Source organism: Temnothorax longispinosus, chromosome 12 (assembly GCF_030848805.1).
Source record: "Temnothorax longispinosus isolate EJ_2023e chromosome 12, Tlon_JGU_v1, whole genome shotgun sequence".
Classification (NCBI taxonomy): Eukaryota; Metazoa; Arthropoda; class Insecta; order Hymenoptera; family Formicidae; genus Temnothorax; species Temnothorax longispinosus.
In genome coordinates this window covers 11,213,519-11,233,603 of record NC_092369.1, presented here as the reverse complement: position 1 = coordinate 11,233,603, position 20,085 = coordinate 11,213,519, and the positions used below count along the sequence as shown (strand labels likewise).

General features: G+C 38.0%; 2 protein-coding genes across 2 annotated transcripts in view; both read right to left on the bottom strand.

The window, feature by feature from the left end:
- Window positions 1-12,124, bottom strand: part of LOC139823350 (uncharacterized) — a 60,416-nt gene extending 48,292 nt beyond the window's left edge. The window contains exon 1 of the mRNA XM_071795803.1: window positions 11,604-12,124. Coding sequence (XP_071651904.1) covers window positions 11,604-11,685 — 82 coding nt within the window. The 5' untranslated portion in view covers window positions 11,686-12,124. The remainder of the gene's footprint in view (window positions 1-11,603) is intronic.
- A 5,147-nt stretch (window positions 12,125-17,271) lies between these two features.
- Atg16 (Autophagy-related 16) overlaps window positions 17,272-20,085 on the bottom strand; it is a 402,118-nt gene continuing 399,304 nt past the window's right edge. The window contains exon 13 of the mRNA XM_071795799.1: window positions 17,272-20,071. Coding sequence (XP_071651900.1) covers window positions 19,975-20,071 — 97 coding nt within the window. The 3' untranslated portion in view covers window positions 17,272-19,974. The remainder of the gene's footprint in view (window positions 20,072-20,085) is intronic.

Sequence of the window (20,085 nt, the reverse complement as noted above, 5' to 3'; positions counted from 1 at the left end):
ATTTCATTTCATCATGTTGCGGGATATTTTCAACAATCGTGCATTATTTTAAAGGCGCGAGATTGTAACCGCTTTGTTTTTCAACCGACTGATCCGACTATCTGATCCGATATATCCGATTCAAATAACAAGGCTCGATATGAAAAATAATGATTTTTCGTGCTTTACTCACTCTTTCTCTCTCTTTCTCTCTCTTATGAATGCTCTCTTATGGATACTTTAGTTTTTTATACATCCAGCAATATTTCATATCTGCTAGTGAATCTATGCATTCGCGAAGTTGCTAAATCCATAAGAATCTCCTCATATGTTATGAAGACGTGCCCCCGTTCCATTTTCTAGATAATCCTCTCATTCTCGGTGTGCACACTCATAAAGCTCCGTATTAAAAATACTCAAATTAAAAAGTTACTTATTTGAATGTACTTATAAATATCACCTTGCATTTCTCTAATATTATACACATTCAAGATAATCATATAATAAGAAATTGAAGATTTAAAGTAATATTTCGAGCGTTGAATAAATCGTTGTTTATATCAATAATTGCTAAATATGAAACTGGAGGTTGGAAATCAGTCTATACTTTCTGATAATATATAGATATTTTCTTTATTTTTACCCCAACAAATGACCTAGTTTCTTCCGAGATCATTTTTTTGTAATACCGCGCAAAAAAGACTGACAATGAGTACATACGCCGACAAGACTAATCACAGAGACTGGAAAAAATCGCCACATTGATTAACATCGGAGATGTATCGAGAAGGAGACGTCGACAGCAGACAGCGAGCCATCTGGCGATTTGGATGGTTCGCTGTGTGCGTCGTCGTAATTCGGTATCGATTTGCAATCAAGTAAATTTGACAATCGCGACAGACATAATCCCCGACGATTCGATACAATGGCTGGCCACAGAAGGACAGCTGGGGGGAGAATATAGGATCGCAGTGCGTTTGCCGTTTGGCGATAAATGGAGATTTCGAGTTTTATCGCGGAGTTACCGCGGCGACGACGCCGCCGGCGGCGTGCAGCGAGGGAATCGTCCTCGCTCTTCGTCGTTTGCGTTTCCGCGAGTTTAGAGCCGGGTACGGGATTCATTTCAGCTGCATCGATTGCCCGCGAAGATGACTCGAGAAAAAGCACCCCGCCATACTGTCGACATTTAACGACGCACGATAATGAGGCATTGTCGAGTTGCTCGCTGTAATATTCTCTGTCGCGCCTGTGACATAGGAGGTGTGAAGCTTGTTAAAATATATTGTTCGACATATAGCCGTACGAGTAGCTTAACATTTATTAGCTCGCTTTTCTCATCATATTATTTTGATAATTTAAAGTGACGCGTAAAAAGAGATAACATGATAGATTATTTGTTACACAATTTTAAGTTTGATACATTCATATAATATTTTATATAATATTCATAATGAAAATAATATATTAACATTATTAATATTAAAATAATATTATATAGAATAATATTTTATAGAATATCCATAATGAATATAATGAAAAGATGCAGTGAGAGACCCTACAAGTCATGTAGCTTTCATTTATATAACTTAATAATAGTTTTCTTCTCAAAAATAATATTGTAGGTACATGATTTAACTCATACTCGTAGTTTCTTTAAAGAGAAGTTATGTTTTAATATATTTTTCCAGCTATTTACTTATAATTACATAACACACGTACAATCTGTTGCTTGGAATATACATACTTCCATTTCATAATTTATACACTTTTATTCCGTATTATTACAAAAATCTGTTATGTATTATTATGAAAAGTATTTCTTTAAATGTAATATTAATTAGAAAAAAATACACGCTAATAACGTGCAAATACGCAAGCAGCCGATTTTTTGTACGGCGAGTTAACATAAAAGCTAAATGTAAAATAGGAGCAAAAGAGCAGAGAGAGGGATGCAAGGTTAAGCGAGATGGCACAACTGATAACGTAAAGAGCAACTTGTGAAAAACGACGGTACTCTGTGCGCTCGGCATCCCGAGCTTCTCTCTCTTTCCTCTAAACAAGCAGCTTCTGTGTCAGCCGCTGTTCAGCCAGTTACCGCGCTCTTATTTTCTTTATGCTTCCTCTCCCAGCAGTGTTTCTACACCTTCATCGTTTCTGCGATTTCTGGTGAATACATCATTATTCGAAAACAACACGCAACAATCTTACGAGTTAGCTAAACCGATCGCGTTATGTCCAAATCTAATTTTGTTATATCCTGAATGTAATCTATATTGCAATTTTGACACACATATGTATATGCGTACATGTTTGTTCTCCAGTAGCAAGCATGCGAGTCAAATTGAAATTACAATATACGATCTAACATTGAATAATTATGCTAAGGAGGATAATTAAGAGACGAGGAAGAGTAAATTGAATACTTCTTATACTAAACGAAACATGAGGACTGAGGACTCGTAGCAAGAGGAACGTAAGTTCAATATTTGTAAAGTGGTCTTTAAATATGAAGCCGCAATTTGAGTGGATGGTACAAATTATAGACTTATTTCATTTCCAATCAAGTCTTTAAATGTTGATTCGTTTGATGTCGCGTATGTAAAAATTTTTCTACACTGACAATAAGCGTCATAATAAGCTATGTCGATTTGTAGATACATCAACTGTACGTAATGTCACTGTAAATAAACTGTATTATGCTCTCTAGTGTTTATATTATACATATAATAAACAAATTTATTCATAATTCACAAAACGAGTGAATTTTCTAATTCAACATATGATACATCATATACTCTGAATAAAAACAAACATTTAAGCCATATAGTTTCTATCATATATCGTATCATCGATTATTCAAATTACTATTAAACAAAAGTACAAAAAAAATTCAATCTATTGTGAAAAATTTGTGAAAGATTAGTTACGTTAGCTTAACGATAATCGATAAAGCTTTCTGCGTTTTAAATGCTTTTTGCGCGCAATAAATAAATCCATTTATTTACCGTACAAATGTACTCCCGATGATATCGCATCATATCTATGGCAGCATAACAGGCGCTTTTTAATTCTGTCGGTCACTGCACAGAGCGTATGAAATATGCGCGTGAAAAAATAAACATATATTCTATTTAATAACAAACTAGGCTTAAAAGCACTGATAAACTCCCGCGGCCGTCTCTTTGTTTTGCCATTTTACACAATTTCCGAACGCGTCTCCCCCCTCCCCCCTCGCGAAATAGTTTACTGCAAATTGAAGTGGATTATTTGCAGAGCCGGTTTTCATTTCGACTATTTTCTATCTTTCTCTCTCTCTCTTCCTCTCACGTCGAAGGAAGGATATCGCTGTTTGGGAAAAGGATTTCAGCCGGAAGTAATGGTAATCCCGGCGATTCCCTTTCAAATGTGGCTAAAGTTCCGTAGGAATCAGCAAGGGCTTATCGGGGTTATGACACTCGAAGTCCCTGTTACAATTCACCTCTCCTCTACCCGCTCCTCCGCTCGTTCTCTTACTTGCGACGTCTCTCACCCTCGATGGCTGGTGGGATCGAAAGTGTTGTTGATGATTCTCCATCCCGTAGCCACTTATCGCTTTGAAACGGTCGCGGTTTATATTTATTTATGAATTCACATTATGTTTCGCGATATTATTACCGCGACCGAATGATTGTGGGACAATGTAAATCCCACTAAAATCTCAAAAAGAGAAATTTTTGACGTATATAAGTTTTATCCTTCGGATTGTCATTGTCCAGCTGTGATGATCAGAAAATAGTGATGATTTAATTATTGATTTAATTGATTTTGTGTAAAATAATTTAAAATAGGAGATATTTTCTTCACGTATATTGGTCAATCTCTTTTGATTCTGAGCAAGTATTATTAAAATCGCAAAATGTATAAAAAGATAGCTTCAAACAGAAGACAATAGACTTCGTTATAAAAAAAAGTTTCACGTTTTTTAAGTACAATTATACAGTATAATATACGAGGGCACAAAGTCACGAAGAATTTTCTTCTACGAATGGCAGAAACGCACTCTGTCGCGGCACTCTTGTTTGGATAGGCAGCGAGATCCTTTTTGACGGAGCGAATTGCTCGCGTCGCCGTGTCGCGTCGGTTCCGCGCACTCTGCGAGGCATTTTATCAAAAGTTTAATACAAACGCTAACTTTCTTCGTTATTCTCTTCCTTCCTTCCGTCAACGTTATTCTCGCATAATGAGGGTCGGGGGAGTATTATTTTACGAGAGACGCGCTCTTATCGCTGCCACCGCTGCGCTCGCGATAAATCGGCCCGCGAGCATATTATGCGTCGCGCTGCACCTATATTTCGTTCGGTATGAATTCGTTTTCTCGTCGACCGCATATACACACAAACGCGCCCCGACAGCGAAGATAAAAATAATTCGTAAATAAGAAATTCCGCGCTGCGCACGGAATCGAGGGGTTTACTCGAAACGTGACGTGCTAGAAACGGAGATAAGTATGAGAAACGGAAATATGTGATAATTTAAATCTCCCGAGAGATGTCGAAGGATTACTGAGAGAAAAAAAAACGACTTCCATGCTAAGTTGACATGCTTGTATATAAAATGAATGTAAAATGAATGATCCCGAAATGTGAAAACAGACCGTTAATCTCACGTTTTATATTCGCGAACTGAGTCGGCAACAAGATAAAGCACTTTTCTTACATCACGTGGATTCATAATTTCATCATGCTGAAAGGCTTTGATAATAATAATTTAAGGACAGGAATTAAAGATTTTTTTCAAATATACCTATTGCGACATTTAATGACACGGTTACATGTTCTTAATCGAAAAAGGATATTGAATTAAAATAAAATATCAAAATAAAGATTTTATTTCATATTATACTCGTACTAAATGTATTATTTATGAATTGTACGTTTTTACCGGTAAAATTGTGAATTTATTTCATGTACATTTAGTAAATTTACTCTTCACAATGGAACTCGTAATTGGCATTTAAAGTGCTTTCATGCAATGATTAGGAAGACGTTAAAACGTTACTCGGGAAACTTATCAACAATCGTGTCGAACTTTCAGTAATTAGTTTAATTATATGACTATTCATTCAACGGTCCTTTGTTCGAAATTTCACTATGCTCCTCTATCTGCTTTTCTAATTTTTTTGGAACTAACTTTCGTAACTAAATTTGCTATACGCTTTTCTACTATTTTTTTAATTGATTGGCTTGCTTTGTACTTATGTTACATGTGTTACATAATAATACTACGTATATGTAACAATATAATAATTACCTTAAAATTGATTTTTGAAGTTCGAAACAAAAAGAAATTTGAATAATTTGTTACATATTAAATCTTCAATTATATCAAAGAAAAATTAATAATCACGTGTTCTTCTCGTTAATGAATTACAATAAAAAGTATGTGTCCTTGCACACCCATATTTCATGACATTTAATTATTTCTGATAAATGTAGTGTTTTAAATTATACGATAATTAAGAGGTTACTTTTTGTTTATACTTATACTCCGTAACGATCACGTTCTCTGCATTAAGTTTATTAATTGTGTTCAAAATGCTCTCATGCTATAATTAAAGATGATATTAAACATTATTCAAAGAAATTATCAATAATCGGAGCTTTGATATCATCAGCAATAAAGTTTAATTACGATCGGCCTTCCGATTTTACCTTGAACTTCTGCTACAGCGTACTCCGTTAATATCATTATCTTTACTTTCTTATAACTTTCTATCTCCATTTTTTTGTTTTTTTTCTGTGTTCGCCTATGCGATATTGTAATAACACAATTGTTGAGATAAAATAAAAAATGCAATTAAGTTCAATTATAATAAACTTATCACGTCAATCAAACGGTCATCAACATAACATTATCAACGTGTTTTTCGAACATTATACAAATACACGCGCAAACTCAAGTTTATAAGTGCGGCATTTAAAACGGCATCTTAATACGGTAATCAAAGAAGACGTTAACTGTTGTTCAATAAATTCATTAATAGTCTCATTAAATCCATTTACGATCGTATCTTTAATAAGCCTCGTCCGGAATCTCTGCAAGATGCTAACGTATTTCTTTTATTTTCGCCAGCATCTTATCTACATTTTATGTTATATATCTATAAGTACGCTTCTGATCCGTGAGATATCGTGACGAATATCTTACTAAGCATTGTAATAATTTTTAGATCCGATTTTTACTTTTGACATTATTCGCGAGACTAATTATATTGCATATGTCATGGATAAATCATTCCAATAAATCAATTATAACATAAAAAGTGAAAAGTATGCGGCATGAATTATACGGTATATGCTCATTTCGTGAACCGTTATATAATGTTTCATTCGCGTTTGAATTGCTTTTATACGATAATTAAAGCAGATATTAAGCAGCTGTCGAACGAGAAGTTTATTATGCTTTTAACGCCCGAGTAGAAATTTCGTCGGGTTTACCCAATATGGATCGGGATCCGATACGGCTGATGTAGAGCATCAACCATCAACTAATGAGTATAACTATTAAAAATTAATATAAACTTTATTTCGAGAAATAATTCTTTATATAAAATAATTTAAAAAAAGAAGTGTAATCTAACGTTATATTATATTATACCATAGATAATTACAATTGTTTTAAATTTTTAATGAATGCAGAAATAACACGTCTAATTATAATTGTATGAACTGTCGATTATAAAATTATTACATTGTGCGATGTAAAATGTTTCATTTTTTTCGTTTTTCTCACGCTTGTTTTATCATTGTTCCCCATTTTAGAAACCTTAGCAGTAACGCGATATCTTAATACCGCAGATATACGTCCTCCGTTCACGGTTTCAGCGAAGCGAGTCTAGATCGGAAGACTAGTTGGTTGAACCTCGGATCTCCAGTAGTAAAATACGCGGCTTAATTGCTTAATTTCTCACAGCTAAATCCGCGCCCTGCTCGCCTCGCGCCGCTACCGTCCCCAATGCTAAAGAACAAAGGCATGCATCCGTTACTTCGGCCTTCTTACTTTTACACCCTATCAACATTACTTCTCGCGTGACACTTTAATTATGCCATGCCGCCGCGAAAATCGGACAGAAAGCATCAGGTATGCGTCACGATAAAGGAGAGCCTTTTTCATCGGGTGATTCAATTTTAATTATTAAACCGCAAAGTTATCACCATGACTGCCCCAATGTGTGACCCAAGTGGCCCGACAAATTGCGAATGCTGCAAAAAGCAAAAATAACTCGTCTCTTATTTATTGTCCCATAAGAATCTTTTAATACGATCACGAAATCACAAAAACATATAAAAGTTTTATATCTCATTTAAAGTTTATGTATATTTATTTTTCTTTTGTATAAGATACAATATAAGTATATGTTTTTATTTGCTTAGATATTTACGAATAAAATATGTTTATTTCACGCTCGCGCAAAATCGGAAAAAGTTGTGGTAGGTCATTGCATTCTTTAAAAAAATATTTAATTTATTCAAGGTATTCTAGATAAATCAATAAATCGCGGATTACAAAGTTTATTAAAACCATAACACGAATAATGTTTATATTTAGATCACCGCGATAGCATAAATAACTTATAACATAATTTAACACGATGTTGTTTTTATGCAAAATCATAAATAACTAAAAATTTATAAATTAAATAATATATTTTGCAGAGTAACAAAGAACAAAACATCAAAATATATTCACATATTATATTTTGTAGAAGATTTTGTAAAAATAGTGGCACTTCTTAATGCCGAAAAATAATACGTCTTAAAGATATCGACAGCGTTAAAACGTCATAGAAATAATATATTTTATTTATTATACCTATTTAATCAATTATTATTTTAACAAGCATCACATTTTTTAATTGTAACGAAAAATAATATATTTCTAATAAATTAGTATGACGCTTTTTGCGCGTTACAAAATCGTATTAACCGATTTCCTAATGATGGAAATAACGTAACTCTATTAGTCGTAAACGCCGCGCAATCCTATATTTACATCGCTTATAAACGGTCGCAGTTGCACTGTTCTGCCAATCTGAGCAATCTGTCACATCGGTATTAAGCAATTAAATAAGAAATTTTACGATTACTTGACGATAATAATTGCCATAATTGGAAATGATGTTATATCGCTGTGTGTTTAGTAGCCTATTATAGGCACCGCTATAATAAAAGCCTCCCGTATAAATTTTGTACATAATGTCCTCGTCATTGGAGGATCACTATAAACTTTAGCTCCGATTCGTAGGTAATCCCAACAGGAACTCTTACGTGTTAAATTAGTTAATAATTTATGTATATCGAAAGCGATTGGACTGCATTCCATGCACTGTGCAGTCTATCGTAATTAGAAACGCATCGACACCGCTTCTTTATACGATAATAAAATTATCGTAAAACCTTCACGTTAAAAATATCCTTCTCTTAAATTGCTTTTCTTCAGCCAGTAATTTTGGATTAATACCAGTTTAAGCGACAGATTATAAATTCGTCTTCCTCGATGATCGAATAATTTAGTAATCGAGGTGTAATATCTTCTATATTACAAGATAAAAAGTTAAATTAATTTTCAGACTAAACATGCTGTTATCTATACGTATACCTTTAAAATGATATAAGCTTTGAAAATATTAGCGTCATTATATTAATCAATTTGCAACGCACCGTATTATATATGAATTAAAATTATCACAATTATCTTCTTTAGCGCTATTAATGCTATTCGCACTTTGTAATTGTCGTTCACAAGATGTAATATTTTAAACTGTACTAAGCACTCATATATTTTTTTCTTCTTATCGATTGAAATAGCGTAGCAAAGTTCATATGTATATATAGTTAACAATAATTGTTGTATAAATTGTGAAAATGTCCTGTCAGGATTCTGTCGTCAAACATAATGAGACTGAACAAGTATCGTGGTATAGCAATAGATATAAGATAAAGATAACTAATCAAATTAATATTTTTCTTATTCGTTCACATACGTAGTTCACCCGCCGCGATATACGTATTTGCATAGCACTTTACATTCCGCGCGTATGTATACTATTAATTTCCCTTTCGAAGCTATCAAGACCGCCGCGGCAATTCTAAATCAATATCGGATTCTTTTCACAGATCCGCGAACGAAAAGTTAATTTTCCAGCGCGTTTTCGAAGCAAATGGCGCGGATGAATAAACGACTCGGTAATGATTTAAATCTAGTAGCGCGTGGTCCTTTTCGTTAATCTTCCTCAAACTACCGGCTAAAAGACTTCACCTCCGGCAAACAGTTAAGTTTCCTTATATATTCCCACAATTCAGTGCGGGTAAGCCGTTTTTCTCTCACGTGATTTCTTCCAAATTACGTAGAGCTACGCGTAGACAAACGTCTTGGCGGATAAATTAAATGTGGACGATTTTATACTGTGAAATAACTCGCGGCGGCTTGTAAAGATCGCATACAAGAAATTCAGTAAATTTGCACGAAAATCATTTCTTCCTCGTAGCTTAATAGTTCCGACGACTGTCACACTTCAGCGAAATGGCTCCAGCGCCGAGTGTAGTTTGATTAACGTTTACTACATTACGAAATTGGAGTAAAAGTAAGTTTTATGCGTTTCCTTTTGACTGCAATTTAAGTTCGTACCGTTACTTCATACGCGATTAAGTGTCTGCCCTTTCACGCACAGTTCGCCTCGTCTCATTTTATAATTGAATTCTATCAAAATCGTCACTTTCGATTGTGGTTATAATATTATGATCACTTGACAATCATTAAACGACAGCAACATTGAATGTTGCGAATAATGTATAAGTAGGCAAGACTATCGAATAAACCATTAAAATTTAAAAGAAAAGGAAGTTTTGATACAATTATATAATCATGAGAAAGAATCATAACAGATGAAGTAGAAAACATAAGAAAAATGAATCGTAATGCGGAAGATTTTCATGATTTTTGTTTTCCTGCGATGTTTCCATCAAGTTTTATTCAAGATACTTTTCCACCAATGTCTTTTCTCTCGTTAACACTTTAAAAAGTAATTAAATCGTTCGTTCCAGCGCATTCTCCAGCATTCAACGATATTAAATCCCCATTACATCGCGCTTTGCTTTCCGCTCAGTTTTTAGGAAATTCCTCGAATGGTTAATAATTCGCATCGATACGGAGCATTTATCTAGGTCCTTTGTTGATCGTATCTGCTTCGTTAGTTCTGTGGTCCCCGCCCATCCACTCTCTATAATACGATCGAAATTCCTCCATATCTCGCTTCGGCTTGTCGAAGATGTACGCACGAGGCGTGTAGGTACGTGACACGGTTCGCCATTCTTTTCATCGGATATTCGTAATTTCACCTTGTTAAGTCGCTACAAAAGGCGTTCTAATCCTATCCGTCGATCCGTTTTGCCCCGGATAAAAGGACGGAAATCGCGGTGAATCACTGGATCCGACATACCGATCTTTCGTCGTGGACGAAGTTCGCTCCGGTAGTTTTTCTCACGTCGCGCATCGCGCCGCGTTGCGCCGCGCCGTGCCGCTGCCTTGAAAGGATCGACAGACAAGGCGCGGTCATCGAACGGGGATCACCCTCTCGGCATCGCGAACGTACATCCTCGGCTACAATCATGAAATCGAACGACACGGAAGAAGTTTCTCCTCTCTATATCCATTTTCTTTCCCAATCCCAATCCCTGAGACGTGGCTTTATGGAATCTCCTTAAGCGAGGCGCGCCTCCCGAGGAGGAGACTCGGAGACTCTATAACCATTTTCCGCCGAACTTCGATCCTTGCAACCCGTGATCCGAGCGTGTTTGGAGAAAGGATTGAGTTTGCGCTTGCTTTGTTTAAAATGAGAAACTTGTCCTGAATCAACCTTCTTTGACCCGCCTTCCGATTTCGGTCGCGAGAGACGCGAACCGAGTCGTGTACCTCCCGAAGGTGCTTCCTACCGAAACCGCGTATTTACGAGATAAATTTGAACTGTTCAATTTTGGAACTACGTGTATTCGCTTTTCCTCCATTCGCGAGAGCGGAGTAAAGCGCAATTGTTGAGAAAACGTGCGTATTTTACGGCAATTCAAGTTTTTTGTTACGTTTGATCGCGGAGAGACTGCGAGACCATCGGTTCCCACATAAAATCCCGCTTCCCATTTGTCGCGCACAAAATTGCTTTTTGTATTTTTTTTTCCACGCTTGAAACGAGATTCAACCTCCATATTGAAATTATCGGTCCTATTTCTTTTTCCCCTGGATTTGGTCCTATTTCTTTTTTTAATAGATACGATTTATACCAGCATATATTATCGATCGTTAAATTCCTATTCACGTCTTTCACATTGTTTTTACAATAGCTGATACGTACGCTTATATTTATGATCGACCGAACGTGCATTCGCACGGTGATTTTATCGAGTTACGAGAGAATTTCTTTCGGTATCATATCAAACAACATTCTTTATCTGTTATTTCCGGGACGTGCTCGTAGAACGACTCTGTGCGAGCCTAGGATTGAGTCTGGGATTAAAAGAGAGCTCCGGTTAGAAGTAAGCCAGCGGCTAAAATCCACCGTATCCGCACTGTTATAACGCGGCTCTATTTCTTACCGGTGACGGCGATGAGGAGGACGCAAAGAAGCGACGCGGAACGGGTGGAACGCGCGTCTCGGTATCTCGCGGCACTTCGCATGATGCTTCGGATATGCTCTCGTCTCGCGATTTACGCACTCATATACACGCGCGCGCTCATTCACCCGATCACAGATCCGCCTTCATATTAACACTTTCGAGCTCCAGTGAGATCCATGGGCGAGAGACGATCCATTGATTCAGAGACACTGCACTATATATATATATATATATATATTCCTCGATATATTGTTCCTTTCTTTTTTTTTATATATATAATTGTTCGCGTTAAACTTTAGATGACGATTGATCACGGTAATTCGAAAACGGAATAAAAGAAAAAATATGGACACGGAATTGGAAGATCGAGGGGTCGCGTAGGTCGCGCGAGCCCACTTCGCGATCTCTCGTCGTCGACGGCACGTATAAGGACACGACGACGTAACGACGTGGAAGGTTTTCCAGTCGACGTACGAGCGGCTACTGAAGCTCCCGCCGCAAGCACGGCGAGCTTCCAGTGCGTCGACTCCGTCGTGCACCCGAAAGCTCCATTCTCCGGCTCGCTCCCGCATTCGGGGCCCCACGGCATTCTTCCTCTCTCGTTCGTGGTCCTCTCTCCCCCAAGCCCTTCGTAGCCCGTCGATGCCTCCCTGTCGCGCACCCTGGCCCACCGTCTCTCTCCATCTTCGTCTCCCATCCTCTCTCGCGCCCTCGGCCCCGTCCTTTCCCTTCCTCCGCCGCCTCTCTCTCCCACACAGCCATTTTAGCGTCGTCGTCGCGATCAGGCGCGCCAGTGCGGGCTGCGCGCGCGAGGGAGCTTTCGCTCGTCCTAAAGCTGAACGGACGGAGAGGAAGGCCGCGAGAGAAGGGGGTGATTGATTGGCGCTGAAACTTCGCGACTGATTGAATCTTTTTTACGTTTCAATATCGATATCCCGGCCCGGGATGGCGGGAGAGCGGCGCGTCGGAAGCGAAAGAAGAAGGCTTCGTAGAGTAGACATCTTATATATAGTATACGTATACGCGCGCCGTAGTAACGCGAGTTTTCATTCTCGCGAAGGTAAAGATTGCCGCGCCAGCCTCCGCGCCACCCTTCCGATCACCCGGATCTCCGGATGAGCTCGAACGTCGAGCAGCCGGTCTCTTCGTATCGCGCGCGCAATTCGGTGCGTGTGACGTGAAAGAGACGGCTGATCGCGATTATCGGACAGGAATTATCGAGAACGCGGGGAAATTTGATATAACGACTGCGACGTGACGCTAAGAAGTTGAACGCGAGCGATTTGGAGAACTGCGCAGCAGTCACGATTCAGCGCTTGATGGATATTGATGACATTCTAGCAGGTTCCCCGCGGAACATGTAGAAACGGGCGGGCGCGCGTTTAAAAAAAAACCTAGCGCGGTTAATTGAATTGTGAGCGATGCGCTAATTACCGCGACTGTTTGGCTGATATCCGCGCGGCCCAATATTCCTCCCGGTGATTTTGATCGATTATTCGCGCTCACATATCTATATATTCGTGCAAGAGGTCATTATAGATGTTAAGTCGAGCAGGATATGTATCGAGGAGCTGAATGTAACTTTCGTTATCAAATGGATTTCTAAGTATACGAATAAATAAAGCAGATGATTTGCAAGTATAAGCCCGATAAGATCGAATGGAAATTGCACGCTCTCGTTTACACGCCTTATCATTCGAGTTTAGCGGACTCATCCTCGGATCTCGAACGCCGCATAAAATGCGTTCACTTATATACGTTTAAGGGTAACCGAAAAAAAAAGAAAAGAAAAGAAAGAGCGCGGAGAATAGCCTCGGGGCACTTCGTTTCCATTTCAAATTGGCTCTTCGATTCGCAAGAAAGCTCAACGACCGCTTAATCTGGTTTGGAATAGATCCGATTCATTGGATATATAACGTTGCGCTAATTAAAACCGGACGAACGTACATCCCAGTTGGGACGCTGAACCCCGACGTATAATTCGTTCTACCGCGGCCGACGGGCAATTAACTGTAGCTTATTGATCAGGCATGAATGACGAGCCGTGGATAATCCGCCGGGTAGCGTGCGCAAGAAAGGCACGTGGTAAAAGGAAATCCGGGCAGAGAAACAAGATTCGTGCACACTTCGACACTTCGTGCGTTCGCCGCGCGGCGCAAAGTGCTCTGGCACGTGCAAAAAGCAGCCGGCAACCAGCCCGCTCGTATGTAATTAAAAATGTATCCGTCGGGAAAAATCCGTCGGGCCGGCCGATCCGTTGTTCTGGTTTCACTTGACAGGCATATCTCCGCATAAATGACGAGTGCTGAGGGACGCGATCGCCAGTCATCAATATCTACCGGACATCGGATACTGTTACGATCATTAACACATTGTTGACGACGCGATCGCCTGCCAGTCAGCGTTATATACATTTTCAATTCTATATAAACTGACACGTGCTAGACTGCGGATCAAGTTTTTTTTTATATTTTTCGCGTGCGTGAACACGCCTCTCAGCAAATTCGAAATATCCACTTGAGGGAAGTACATGAGAGGCTTGAAAAAAGCACGTATGTGTATTCATATAATTTTAATAATCATGCTAGATACATGATGACTTGCATCTATTGATACTATTGATATTACACGTTGTATTCTATTTTATTGTTCTTGATATCGATGAGCTGTGAAAAAAATCAATCGATGTACATGCGTGTGTAATTTTTTATACTTCATATTATATGCAAACACGCAAACACATATTTTACATGTTGTATTTGTTGTATTGTAAAATTTTTATAAATATCGCTTCATTCAAAAAACATTTAATAGAATATTTAATAATTAAAATGTCTATAGTTATAATATTCAAGTTTAATTAAAGGAAAATGACAACTGGTAATTTAAGATCTTTTACAAGTCGAGTATAGAAATATGTGTGTTCAGTTTATAATTGTTATTTTGTAATTTGCGCAGAATAATATTTTTAATTTCATAGTCTGCGTCTGCGATAAATGAACCTCGTGATCGAGTATCTCCATTCAGGGAAGCATTCATTATTCAAAATTTCTTACACGCCTTTAAACTTTTTTCTCGCTTCAGGTACTGAATAAGTTGAGTCTTATAATGTGACAAGTAGAAAAATAGAATATGATAATGATCATGATTTTCCTGGATAATGAGGGATTTTAACATCAACGGTAGTCCGTTTTCCTCCTCCCCTTTAAGCTCGCGGACGGGTCGATATAAATTACCTCGGATAGTCTAAGAAGAAATCTGCCGATCATGATTCTCAGCTCAGAAACATCTGGGTATCACGCACAGTTACATTAATTAAGGATGAATGAGTAGACTCCAGGTAAATAACCGATCTCCATTGAAAGTACGGTACAGTGATTGACGGCATGCCTCGAAAATTATTGGCGAAGCCTCGTTCCGCTTCATTTCCGTCGCTTCCCGACACATTAGCGTCCTAATTGGACACTCCTCTGCGATTTTTTGAGTTACACGTTATCAACAGTTTTTTATTATATCGAAAGTAATTTTCTACTTTATAATAATTCTCTACTTTATAATAATCTTTTCAATAATTCGTTTTTCAACTTTTCGCCAACGCGAAAAAAAATACTATAATTTCAGCATCTACAAAATTAAAATTCTTTTACGTAATTCGAATTCACGTATCGCGTTACAATCTGCGGCTTTTGCACAAGCACAACAACGTAGCCGCAATTTCAATTTTTAACTGAACCTCGCGCTCGACGGATCGCGGCGAATCAAAGCGTTAAACACACACGGGTTTGGTAAAGTATACAGAAACGTTTTTAGCATGTGAGAAAGACGTTTCTCACATCGGAGGTTAAATATTCCGCTTAAACTTTGTACCTGGCTTGGACGACCGGCATTTCCGTAAAGGTTTTCCACCTCCGGTGATATGCCGCGGATCTGTTCGCGTATAGCGGAGAGGAAGGATTTGAATCTCACGGAAGTCAAGGCGCGAGTTAATTTGTCACTCTCCCCGGCTCTCTCGTACACACAATTTCCTTTCCTCCGGGGGCCCTATACGAACATCTTCCTCATTATCTTCGGAATAAACGACCGTTAACAGGGACATTTGACGTCGGTTAGGCCTAAGAGTGAGGCGAACGTACGCGGGATTGTAATCGTAGAAACGGTACTTCTCCTCATAGGTATCAGAGAAACGAGGAAGCGAAACACGATACTTAAATAAATGCATTACAAAGGTGTTGATTTTAGAAAGTAACATTTTGCGCGCGCGGATAATTATTTCCGGGAACGATGTAGGAGGATAATTTCCAACTTCTCCGTTTTCGTTCGACGAACGAAAATCCGCGTCCGTTCGCGCTATAAAAGAGATCTCTCAATATAACGTATCGATGTAAGCTCGATTCACTAACTTTCACGATGTAATTCGATGCATTAATTATTCGGAAATGATCCTCTTCCCCGGGTAAATAGACGACATTGTTCCCGATATCCGGGACCCGGCAAACTTTCTAATCCGCAAAAATGGACGAGACTGTTCCATCAATGTCGCGTAACGCGCGGATTCGCGGCGCGGTTTTGCCAGGAGGGATCCACCGGTAATAAAAACGTATCGAGACCGTGTCGCGCGCGTTTCGCAGAACGTAAAACGATGTACGCGCGTGCAACAGTACGGTTGGGTAGGAGCAGGGTGTAGAAAAATTTTCGATGGTCCCAGATGCAGCCGGCCGATCGAACTTTAACGTCGTTTGCAAGCGGCTTTCTCTCGGACGGTCGACCGGGCTGCCGCGCGCGTTCTCACGTTCCATTGCAAAACTGTCGAAACTGTCGAATCGCGGACAAAGGGTGTATAATACGAAAGTTACAAACAGAGGTGGAGGACAGTGAGGGGGAGAGGGAGAGGGAGAGAGAGAGGGCGAGAAAAGAGATAGACGTGTCGGCGCGAGCATGAGCATGCGAGCCGCGCGATATGAGTACCGATGCAAGTTCTTGGAGCGTATAATATTCCACGTGCGAGTTGTCACTTCGTGACCGCATTTCAGTGACTAATGAGCGCTTTCGAAAGCACGTTAGGTACTGTCAGATACACGGCTGCTGTGCAATGCTGTGGCGAGCTTCTGTGAGGGGGATCGTGATATACATACGCGTACATACGTACGTGAATGAGTGTACGTGTACGTGCACTCCGGCTGTTATACATGCACCTATCGAAGAGACGAGCTAGAAGCGAAAACCGGGATTAGGGTGTGGTGAACGAGCCACTTGTCTTGAATAAAAAGTATAACGCGAAAAATAGGATTGAAATGGCACGGTCGATTTAGAACTATCGGCAAATTTGCGCGGCTGTTAAATATTGACATACTTTAAATCAAGCGTATAGTAGTTAAATTCCTGCGACATTTTGAAATATATATCTACGTTAATTTTTTATTATTGTACATGCAACGTTCGTCATTGTTTCTGTATAAATAATATAACGTATGCTTACTACTTTTATTACCTACTTACCATATATAATATATTTTGTTGTTACCGAGAAGTTGACTCACAAGTTACTGAAATGCACGGGATAAGTAGGATTAAAAGGATTAATTTAGGATTAATCAGGATTTATTGGAATAATTGGTATTTATAGAAAACGAGCCATATTTTTACAAAATACAAGAGGGGAACGTTTAATATATATTTACATAGGTGAACAATGTATATAGCATATTTCGGCTAATTGTTGTTACTGTATACAGAAGAAATACAGAGTACAGTGTGTAGATTTAATAGTCGAAAATGAGGTGTAAGTGCACAGTATTAAAATCATATACAATACTTTGGACGCAATTGGTTGTTCGCTCGAAATGCGAGCTGATAGTTATTGTTGCAATGACGAAGAGGCATGATCATTGGTTTGCATTATCAGATGAAATGCAATGAAATGATTGTAAAATATGAAAAAATGTTTTCCACTCATTACACTCATGTCTGTACGATCCAACGAAAATTTCATGTAAAAGTTGCTAGCATTCTTGAAAACTTTTTTTTGTTTCAACAATTGTATTTTTTAGTTTAGTAAACTATAAATAACATAGATACTTGAATTTTAATATTATAATAATATACTAGTTTCCAAAGACCCAGTGTATAATTCACATTTACAAAAATATAATGTATAATCTTAAGGTTAAGTAAATTATATTCGAATATAATTGATTTAACTTGAGATAACTTGAAATTCAATAGCGAAACATCTCAAATGTGTAAACCATTACTTGAAATTTTGTTACCTAACTTTGTTCATACAAATCAAAATATAATAGCTATATGGAATTGTAGAGGTAACAGTTGTGATTTTTCTTGTTAAACAAAAATTTTGACAAGAAATAATGGTCCTTTGGAACAAGGTTACCTGAAATAATTTCTATTTTTACTTTAAAAATGTTGCCGAAAGACAAAAACGTTCGATATTAATAAGAAATGAAACTTTTGGTTAATATCATGCAAATCAATGACCAATTCTTCGTACGACAATTGGAAGCCAATCGGTTTTACAAATTGCAAATAAAAAAGTATTGTGATGATTTGTTATATGATGATTTAATTATACATGGTACATAAAAGCGCAAAGGATTATTTAATTATTTAACTACTTATAATGTGTGTGATACACAGAACAGTATACATAGAATTTAAATTCAAGCCGCTGCTTTCCAGATATCACTTACGCAAATACATTTATAATAAATATCAAACAGTGATCGAAGAGCTCCGTAAAAAAATTAAGTTGTAAAAAAGCATTTGCAGGTGATGAAAATCTGTGTGATAATTATTTAATTAATATAAAACTGAATAAGAGCATTAATAAATCCGTTATTTCTGACAATGAGTATATAATGTATACAACAAAGATTAGTATAATATGACAAATTATAATTATCAAAATCACTAAAAACAGTTAGGTAACTATTGTAATTATAATAAGCAAAAGTGTGACGTTTTAGAAATCTAGATTACACTCTCTATGAAATCTCTTCGATCAAATACTTATTTTCTCTAAGGCTTATTGTTAGTATCCAATGTGATTTACTTTGCAATAAAAAAAATTGCAAGTACACAATTTTAATTAGCCAATCGGTCTCATTCATTAATGAAAATAGCGATCAACTTCGATTAGCATATAATCTCTTAACATTAATTATATAAATCATGCTTAATTAATTAATATCAATATCAATATCGTTATTGTGCTTGTTTGCTTAATCCCTATATTCTGATTTCCATTCTATCAGACTTGTATTGAGACGTATGTCGTTTCCGTAATGCTGCGAGCCTAGCGACGAATCAAATTATAGTGCCACAAATTAAACTGAGATTGCTCCATCAGAATTAATCTTGCATTATAAATCGAATCTTTGGATTTATCTCATATCTAAAATAATTCTCAATATTCAAACAGAATGCTACGACAAAAATAAACTAATTCCTTCTCTCTGCAAATATTCATTTCTAATAACAATGCACAGTTAATTCTAGGGAAATAATCTCATCCAAATCTAGCGTGTTTTCATTTGTATTTAGCACTATCTCTTTATCTCACCCTATATACCGAAAAATATCATTTATCGCGATTCGAATGTCAACAACATTCGGTTCTTCTAAAAAATATATAATATACAATATATAATAATTGACTTTTTCTGGGGCAAAAAAAGGGAAACAATAAATTTGGTATACCTTGCGGATTAAATCCGTGCAGGCGTCAACCCGTGCAAACACTTTGCCATAGCACCATGGATGTCACGTATAGACTTTCAATTGCGAAAGTGACGAAATCTTCCCGTACAGACACTTGACACGCAATCCGTGTCCTTTATAGTTAGTGAAAAAAAAAGCTTAAAGATATCTATAAGTGAGTATCGGAGAAACACCAGTTACTACGATAATTTCTTAAAACTTCCTTAGGGGGATAGACGGTGCGGCACGGCCGTAGCGCGCAGGGTTACTGTTCTAAATAGGGAATCTTTACAACCTGGGAGTAACAATAAGTGCAATTTTATGTACAATAGTCCCTAACCCACCGCCGCGGATTTGTTCAGTGCGAAATGTCTGCGCTTTACAACTTCGGAACAGCGTCCTTACAAGGCTTTACAACCCGCGCGGCCAAACCGACCGATGATTTTGATTATTATCCCGCCGGGTGCGCCCACCGGGTGATTTCTCGCGGGATTGCTGACGGGAATCGCGAGCAGGCGCATGTCCGTTTTCATTTCCACGAGGGCCGCGAGAAAGACACGGCTGAAACGTGAAAACGGTACGAGAGAGCGCCTCACGCGTGAAACAGCAGTCGTCTGTCCCGGGATCACTCCTCCTGTCAAACGTGGTCGCCCCAAATTATCACCGTCTTGGCGCGATCGACGGACGCCAGATACGTGCCGTGCGGATGCCAAGACACGGCCGTTACCGCTGCCCTGCGCATATTTAA